The following is an 8,730-nucleotide window of genomic DNA, read 5'->3' as shown; positions in this document are numbered from 1 at the left end:
CCCTCTAAGCTCCAACCCAATATGGACATTGAAGCGCTTGTCAAGTTATAATATTATAGCTGCCTCAAACATTTCCTCTGGAAGCCATTCCATTCACTTGACACCCTCTGCATGAAAAAGTTGACCCTCAGGTCACTTTTGAAGTTTTTGCCTCTCAAACTTAAATCCATACCCCTTAACAGGGGAAATGAGTGCTACCATTCGAATTATCTATGCCTCTCTCTCCTCATCCTCCTGTGCTTTGAGAAGTAAAGACCTACCCTGGACAGCTTGTCGCTATAACTCAAGGTCTCTAGTCCTGGAAGAATCCTCATAAATCTTTCTACACTCTCTCCAGGTTAGCCATGCCTTCCTTATAACAGACTGACTTAAACAGTACACACTGCTACTAGTGTAGCCTCACCGATGACTTATCCAACTACATATAATGTTGCAAATCCTATACTCAGTGGCATGACTAATGAAGGCCACATGTTAAAGGTCTCTTTTTTTACCAACTTGTCTACCTGTGACACCGCTTGCAAAGGACTATGTACTTGTACTCCTATGGGCCTAGGTTCTATTACACTCCCTAGTGTCCTACCATTCATGGTGCAAGTACTATGCTGGTTTGACTTTCTGAAATGCATCACCTCACATTTGCCTACATTGAAATTCACTTTCAATTTTTCAGCCTAATTCCACAAGTAATCAAGATCCCCTTGTCATGGATGATGACCCTCTTCACTATCAACAACACCTTCGCACTTCATGTCATCAGCAAGCTTACTGGTCTTTGTATCCAAATTGTTTGTATAGCTAATGATTAACAAGGGTTCAACACCAACCACTGCAGTGCAGCACTAGTCACCAAACTCCATTCTGAGAAACAACCTTCACCTTTCATCCTCTGCTTCCTACCTCCGGGACAATTTTGAATCCATGTAATTATCTCTCTATGGATTATATGGAACCTAACCTTCCAGACCAGCCTACCATGTGTGTCCTTGTCAAAGGCCATTCTAATGTCAAATAAACAACATCCACTGCCTTATTCTCATCTACAGTTTCACCTACCACTTCATAAACTTCAGCACAACTTTCCACCCACAAAGCCATGCTGATGCCTCCAAATCAGACTTTGTCTATTCAAATACTGTCCCTCAGAATTCCTTCCAGTTAACTTCCCCACTGCTCATGTCAGACTGATAGGCCTATAGTTCCATGGTTTGACCTCGCCATCCTTATTAAAGAATGGAACAACATTAGTCACCCTCCAGTCTTGGGAATTCTACCAGTGGCTAATACTGAAGCAAATATCTGCACAAAGGCCTCCACAATTTCTTCTCTAGCCTCTTACAAAGTCCCATGATCCACACAGTCAGACCCTGGTTATTTACCTACCTTTGTGTGTTATAAGACTGCAAATTTCCCTTTCCTAGAGATATGCATGTAAACACAGAATAGAAATATTCATTAAAAATCGTTCCCTTTTCCTGCAGCTCAAGAATAGGCAACCCTACTGATTTCTAAGGGGACATATTCTGTCCCCAGCCACCCTTTTATTCATAATATAGCTGTAGAACTTCTTGGTATTTTCCTTAATCTTACCTGCTACATACATCTCATACTTTCTCTTTGCTCTCTGCCCTACTGATTTAACACTTAAGAGTGTTATTAATCTTTTTATAATCATCAAAGAATTCACTCATCCCCAAAATTCTAAAGCCAATATATTTTTTTCTTCTTGTTCTTGACCAGAGTCTTGAAAACTCTTGTGAGACAAGGTTCCCTAAACTTACTAAGTTTACTCTTTTTCCTAATAGGAACATGCTGCTCCTGGACTCTTGATGACACACTTTTTAAAAGCCTCCCTCTTGCTACTTGTTCCTTTCCCTTCACCAGGCTCACCTAAACACTGCTAGATCCTACCTAATCCCACCAAAATTATCCCTACTCCAGTTTAGGACCCTGACCTGTAGATCTGCCCTATCGTTTTCCATCACCACCTTAAAACTAATAGAATTATGGTCACCAGAGCCAAACTGCTGTCTGATTGCCACTCCGGTTACATGCCCTACCTCATTCCCTAAGAAAAGGAAGACTATTGCACTCTGTAGAGTCAGCCCTTCTACATGTTGATTCAGGAAACTTTACTGAACAAATTTCACAAATTCCATCCCATCTAGGCCCTTGATACACTGGATAGACCAGTCAATGACTGATGAAATTATAATCTCCCACTAATACAGATCTAATATTCAAACAGCTAAGAGCAATTTCACTACATACCCTGAAGTTACACCTGACAATCGGGGTATCTATAATTCAGCCCCACTAGAATGACCCTCCCCTCCTTGTCTCTAAGTTCAACCCATATAGCCGCACAGGGCGATTCCATCAAGAATGTCATCTTTAAGTACTGTTGTTACCTCCTCACTTATCTAAAAAGTAGCAGTACCTTCTCCATGTACCTTTGTCATACCTGTAGCACCTGTATCCTGGAGTACTCACTGCATACGTATGTCTTAATTTGGTTCATACAATCTCTTTATATGTGTTTTTCATGATAGCATAAAAAATGGCAGGAAGCATCATGCGTGACTAAGCTCAGCTCCAATGCCATATTCAAGTTTGCTGATGACAGCACTGTCATTGGCTGAATCAAAGGTGGTGATGAATCAGCACATAAGAGGGAGATTGAAAATCTGGCTGAGTGGTGACTTATTAGCAACCTGTTCTCAATGTCGGCAAGACCAGGAGCCGGTTATTGGCTGAAGCAGGAGAAAGTCAGAGTTCTCACTGGGGGATCAGAGGTGGAGAGGGTCACCAACTTTAAATTCCTCGGTGTTATAATTTTGGAGGATCTATCCTGCGCCCAGCATGTAATTTCAATTATGAAGAAAACAGAGCAGCACCTCTACTTCCCTAGAAGTTTGCAAAGATTCGGCTTAACATCTAAAACTTTGACAGACTTCTATAGATGTGTAGTGGAGAGTATATAGACTGGTTGCATCACAGCCTGGTATGGAAACACCAACGCCCTTGAAAGGAAAATTCTACAAAAAGTAGTGGATACAACCCAGTCCATCACAGGTAAAGCCCTCCCCACCATTGAGCACATCTATATGAAATACTGTCACAAGAAGGCAACATCCATCATCAGAGACTCCCACCACCAAGGCCATGCTCTCTTCTCACTGCTGCCACCAGAAAGAAGATACAGGAGCCTCAGGACTCACACCACCAGGTTCAGGAATAGTTATTACCCCTCAAGCATCAGGCTCTTGAACCAAAGGGGATAACTTCACTCAACCTCACTTGCCCCATCTTTGAAATGTTCCCACAGCCCATGGACTCACTTTCAAGGACTCTTCATTTGATGTTCTCAATATATATTGCTTATTTATTTATATAATTATTTCTTTATTTTTGCATTTGCACAGCTTATGACTTTTGCACACTGGTTGAATTCCCAAGTTGGTGCGGTCTTTCATTGATTCTATTATGGTTATTATTCTATTATAGATTTATTGAGTATGCCCACAAGAAAATGAATCTCAAGGTTGTATGTGGTGACATATATGTACGTGATAATAAAATTATTTTGAACTTTGAACTTTTGAACATGAAAACCTATCCTTTAGGTGAAGATTCTTGTGTGGGATTCTTTGTTACTGCGTATTTTGTAGTTTTCAAAGTTGTTCTCAATGTATATCACCCTTACTAACGTATATGTAAGATTGCAAAAATGGAGAGGTACAAGAGACACTTCATCACAATTTGATATGCATCCGATAGGATTGACATTTTATTGTGCTTTAGAATTTGTCATCATTTGAAAATATACTTTGCAAAAAGGAACTAGAAGTCCCTCATGCACTTGAAGGACCCAACAGTTGAGCTGTAGCCGCCCCAGTCAGTATATTTCCTGTACTCTCCAGGTCTCAGGAAGTACTGTCGGCCTCTATAGCTAGGTTGTTCATAGAAGATCCAGTAACCATCCATCACCTGACAGGAGTGGATGTCACGGTGACGGAAACGATCGTAGACTGAGGGACAGTCTTCCATGAATTCCATCATCTGCCCTGCAAATTCAGGCCTCTCATAAATCCTCATCCTGTAGGTGCCCCCTCGGTACTGGAACATAAAATACACAACATTCAAGCTATTGTAGTAAGTACATGTGTGTCTCACATTAATTACAATTCCATGGCTCCCCAAAAAGAAATCTGAAATACAGCAACACAAATCTATCAGCAGCGATCAAAAGTTTTTCAACAAAATTAAGAAATGGAGTATTGATCATTCATTGTTTTGTAGTCTCCTACCATCACATTGATCACTGAATAGACAAAGCTCTAAGGCATTTATGCATATTGTGGTCGCAACATCCCAACCAAACATACATTACAAATGAAGGTACATCAGGATTGTTATGGGTAATATTGAGCATCTTGCGCTCCATCTTTCAATTTGACAGAGAGAAGCTAAAGTCAGATGTATCAGTACTGCAGCGGAGTAAAGGGAATTACAGAGGCATGAGAGCAGAGCTGGCCAAAGTTGATTGGAAGGGGTCACTAGCAAGGGTGACAAAAGATCATCATTGGCTGATCAGAAAACACAGGATAGATACATCCCAAAGAAGGAGAAGTATTCTGAAGGCAGAATGATGTAACCATGGCTGACAAGGGAAGTCAAAGCCAACGTAAAAGCAAAAAAGAGGGCATATAATAGAAGAAAAATTAGTGGAAAGTTAGATGACTTGGTAATTTAAAAAAAACAATAGGCAACTAAAAAAGCCATAAGGGGAGATCAAGAAGAAATATGAAGGTAAGCCATCCAACAATGTCAAAGAAGATACTAAAAGTTTTTTCCAGGTATGTAAAGAGTAAAAGAGAGTTGTGAATAGATATTGGACCACTGGAAAATTATGCTGGGGAAGTAGTAATGAGATAAAGAAATGGTGGACAAACTGAAGAAGTATTTTGCATCAGTCTTCACTGTGGAAGACAGTAGTGGTATGCTGGAAGTTTGAGAGTGTCGGGGTGCAGAAGTGAGTGCAGTTGTCATTACACATAGTTTTTCAGCATGGAAATGAGCCATTCAGCCTACCCTGTCTACGCTGATTATCATTTCTGTCTATACAAATCCCACTTATCTGCATTAATTCCATATTCATTTCATTCAAATACCTGTCCAGATGACATTTTAATATCACTACTGTTCCTGCCTCCACCACTTCCAGATGCTCATTCCAGATACCAACTGCTCTTCATGTTAAACATTTACCCTTTAGCACCATGTTAAAACTTCCTCCCTCTCACCTTAAACCTATGCCTTCTAATTTTGGACACTCCTATCAGCCTTTCCAATATCTCCATATAACTCAAACACTCCAATCAAAGCAACATCTTTGTGAATCTTTTCTACACCCCCTTTAGTTTAATAACAGCCTTCCTATAGCGTGGTGACAAGAACAGGACACAGTGCCAAATACGGCCTAGTCGATACCTTGTACAAATATAACATGATGGCTCAAGATTTTATTCAAAGCCTGGCTGATAAGGCAAGCATGACATCTACCTCCTTCACCATTCTATCTAGTTGCTTTGCCATTTTCAACTTCTACCGCAGGGTCTCCCTGTGCAACAATACTCCCCAGGTCCCTATCATTCACTGTGTGTCATCTGCATCAATTTTGTATTCAACTGGCTAACTCATCCTGGAGTCCATGTGATCTCACCCTTCAGACCAGCCTACCATATGGGGCCTGGTCAAAGGCCTTGCTAATGTCCAGGTAGATAATATCTACCATCCTGCTCTCATCAATCATCTTGGTCACCTCTTCAAAAACATCAATCAAATTTGCAAGTCATGATGTCCAATGCAGAAAGCCGCACAGACTATCCCTAATCAGTCCTTGCCTGTCCAAAGTGCAGGTGCCTCCTGTCACTCAGAATCCTTCCGAATAATTCTCTCGCTACTAACTACTGGCCTGCAGTTCCCTCACTTATTCCTGAATCCCTTCCTAAATAAAAACACAACATTATCTGTCCTCCAATCTTCTGGTATCTCACCTGTACATATCAAAGATACAAAAATCTCCTCCCTTGCTTCCCATAAAACCCTACAATACAACTGCCAGTGTACAACAGATGTATCCATCTTTAACGTCCTTCTCTACATTAATTATAATCAATAGTAGCAATCAAGAGAAACATTCACTTAAGACCTCGCCTATTTTCAGATTAATATGCTGACTCTCAAGGGAACTTACTCTCTCCTTAGCTACCCTTTTGCTCTTCGGAGCCTAAAGTATCTGCATACGATTTTCCTTTGTCTTATATGGCAGGTATATCTCATGGTCCTTTTTACCATCTTAATTTTCTACTGAAGTGTACCCTCACATTTCATGTGCTGCACAAGGGACATGTTTGATCCCGGATGCAAATTGGACATGCTTCATTCTTTTTTCCTGATCAGACCCCCAGCATACCTCATCAACCAAGGTTCTCTAATTTTGCCAGCCTTGCCCTTCACTCTAATGGGAACATGCTGGCCCTGAATTCATGTTATATCTCGTTTACTATTCTCCCACTTGTTAGATGTCCCTTTACCTGCAAACAGCCCTTCACAGTCAATCTCTGAGAGTTAGCCTACCCACAGTTTATGATTTTCTGTCTCCTTGATCTACAAATCTATGCACCAGTTGTGCTTATTGATAATTAATAACTGTTGTAGGAAATTCCAATAGAGGATAGAGATTATTTCTTGCTTATACTAATGACATTTGTTGGTTCAAACCACATTTCGGTCTTATATCCTATAGTATGGATTCATCACCAGAACAGGAAATGAGAATGTCAAAAGTAATCATGAAATCAATCCAGGAGGTTTTTTAACAATAAGTTAATTGCCCGAGACTGAACTACATAAACAAACCGAACATTGTTGATAAACTAACCTACAAAATGTTCACCATAATTTCAGACTGAAGGTTAAATTGCTCACCTCTGGATAGCTGCGACAGGACTTGACACAGTCATTGAATCCCATCCAGCGCTGGTAGTCAGGATACTCTCCCCTGCTCAGGACATACTGGTATCCCATGTAGTTGGGTCTCTCGTACAACACCCACCAGTCACTGTCAACACGGATGGAGTTACAGCGGCTGAAGTAAGGGGAGAGGTCAGCACAGTCGGAGCTGCACTCATAGTGCCGACCCTGGAAGTTCCTGTCCTCGTAGAAGATGATCTGTGGGGGATTAAATGACACAGGTAAGCAATCAATTTCTTTACCTGATGAAAACGCTATTGGCAAATCTGAAAATAAAATGATACCTTTCCCATGTTGGACTGCACAGTGGAAGAGCAACCCTGACACCACACTGCTTCATGTAGCTCGGTATTTATAAGCTGAAGCAAAATGCCACAGTAGGCAATGCTTTTGTTATTCTAATAATTACAGCAGTATATATCAGCAAAATGGCCAAGTTAAAACAAAAGCTATTGGCACTGTAGACAAAACTCCCTGATTCAGGATTTTACATGCCCTCTGATTCTTTTAATTCTGCTTTAATGCTGTTCTAATTGTTCTGGGCCACAAACAAATGTTGATGCTGCATTTCTGTGCAGGACAGTCACAGCACTGATGCTGCCGTTTTTTGTTTTATCTTTGCATTTTACTTTGCTTCTAGGATTGTTATCTTTCTCTCTTCGTAGTTGCAAAATTATTCCCTGACACAAGGGACACAGATCTCAGGAGATAATCTTCGTTGGAGTTGCCTCAATTTAGGTGGTCCATATTTAAGAAAACAGATGCCCCTCTTTAACCATGAGTGGAGGTTTTATCCATAAGCTTCATGGTCAAGATTTATCTTTAAGACAACATCACTAAAACTGATTGTACTACTATTGTTATTATTATTATTATTATTATTATTATTATACTGATCACTATTATACCAAGTGACACATTCATAATAACTGTGTGTCTGTGATGCTGATGGAAGTAAGTTTTTCTTTGTATCTGTGCAGACATGTACTTGTGCATATTATAATAAACTTGACGTTGACCATGCTGTTCATTGGAGTTTCCTGTTCCTAAATTGTTTGCCATCTTTGCTGTGTTACCCTTCACAGATTTCTTCACAGTCTCTTTTGGGTAATCCTGATGAGCTAAAAGGTAAAAAATAAGCAGCCATTCCTGTTTTGAATTATTAATTGATCTGTTTTATGTTTTCGGTGTGTTGCTACCATTAATTTCTCTCTATGTACATAGGGCACAGGGGTTGTATCTCAAAAGAAAAAGAAAATTAGAAGTGGAATCGGTGCTTATTTTTTATCTGGTATAGATGTTTAGCCAGGTGTTGCCTAGGAAATGTGGTTTTCTGATTGGGAAACATTTCCACTTGTAATTTCAGTGTCCAAATATTTCAGTCTGGCCACAACAAGTTACTCAGCTGCCAATCATACAGAACATTTTGCAGCAAAAACTGCAAAGTCTGGACATCCAAAATAAAAACTAAAAATATTGGAAGCACTCAGAAGATCAGACAGCATCCATGGGAAGAGAAACGGAATCGATATTTTGGGTTAATTAGGAAAGTTTGAGCAAACGGGCTTTTCTCTTTGGAGTGAAGGGGATGAGAAGTGACTTGATAGAGGTGTACAAGATAATAAGAGGCATAGATAGGACAACCAGCACCTTTATCCCTGAGCAGAAATAACTAATACAAGAGGGCATAAT

At 40.2% G+C, this 8,730-nt stretch overlaps 1 protein-coding gene across 1 annotated transcript; it reads right to left on the bottom strand.

Annotated features, from left to right (window-relative positions):
- Positions 1-3,761: 3,761 nt before the first annotated feature.
- On the bottom strand, positions 3,762-7,448 carry LOC140728315 (gamma-crystallin S-1-like). The gene is made up of 3 exons (XM_073046855.1): positions 7,323-7,448; positions 6,994-7,236; positions 3,762-4,119 (listed from the first exon to the last, which is right to left on the bottom strand). Exons 1-3 carry the CDS (start codon positions 7,329-7,331, stop codon positions 3,844-3,846), a joined length of 528 nt encoding a protein of 175 aa, XP_072902956.1. The 5' UTR covers positions 7,332-7,448; the 3' UTR covers positions 3,762-3,843.
- Between the last annotated feature and the right edge of the window lie 1,282 nt (positions 7,449-8,730).

Source organism: Hemitrygon akajei, chromosome 5 (assembly GCF_048418815.1).
Source record: "Hemitrygon akajei chromosome 5, sHemAka1.3, whole genome shotgun sequence".
Lineage (NCBI taxonomy): Eukaryota > Metazoa > Chordata > Chondrichthyes > Myliobatiformes > Dasyatidae > Hemitrygon > Hemitrygon akajei.
Note: the sequence above shows the minus strand (reverse complement) of the source record. Positions and strands in the feature narration are given on the sequence as shown.

Bases quoted from the DNA above. Each gene is read 5' to 3' on its own strand.
- LOC140728315 (XM_073046855.1), bottom strand. The intron at 4,120-6,993 runs GTGAGCAATTTA...TTTATGTTCCAG, and splicing joins CCTGTCGCAGCTATCCAGAG to TACCGAGGGGGCACCTACAG.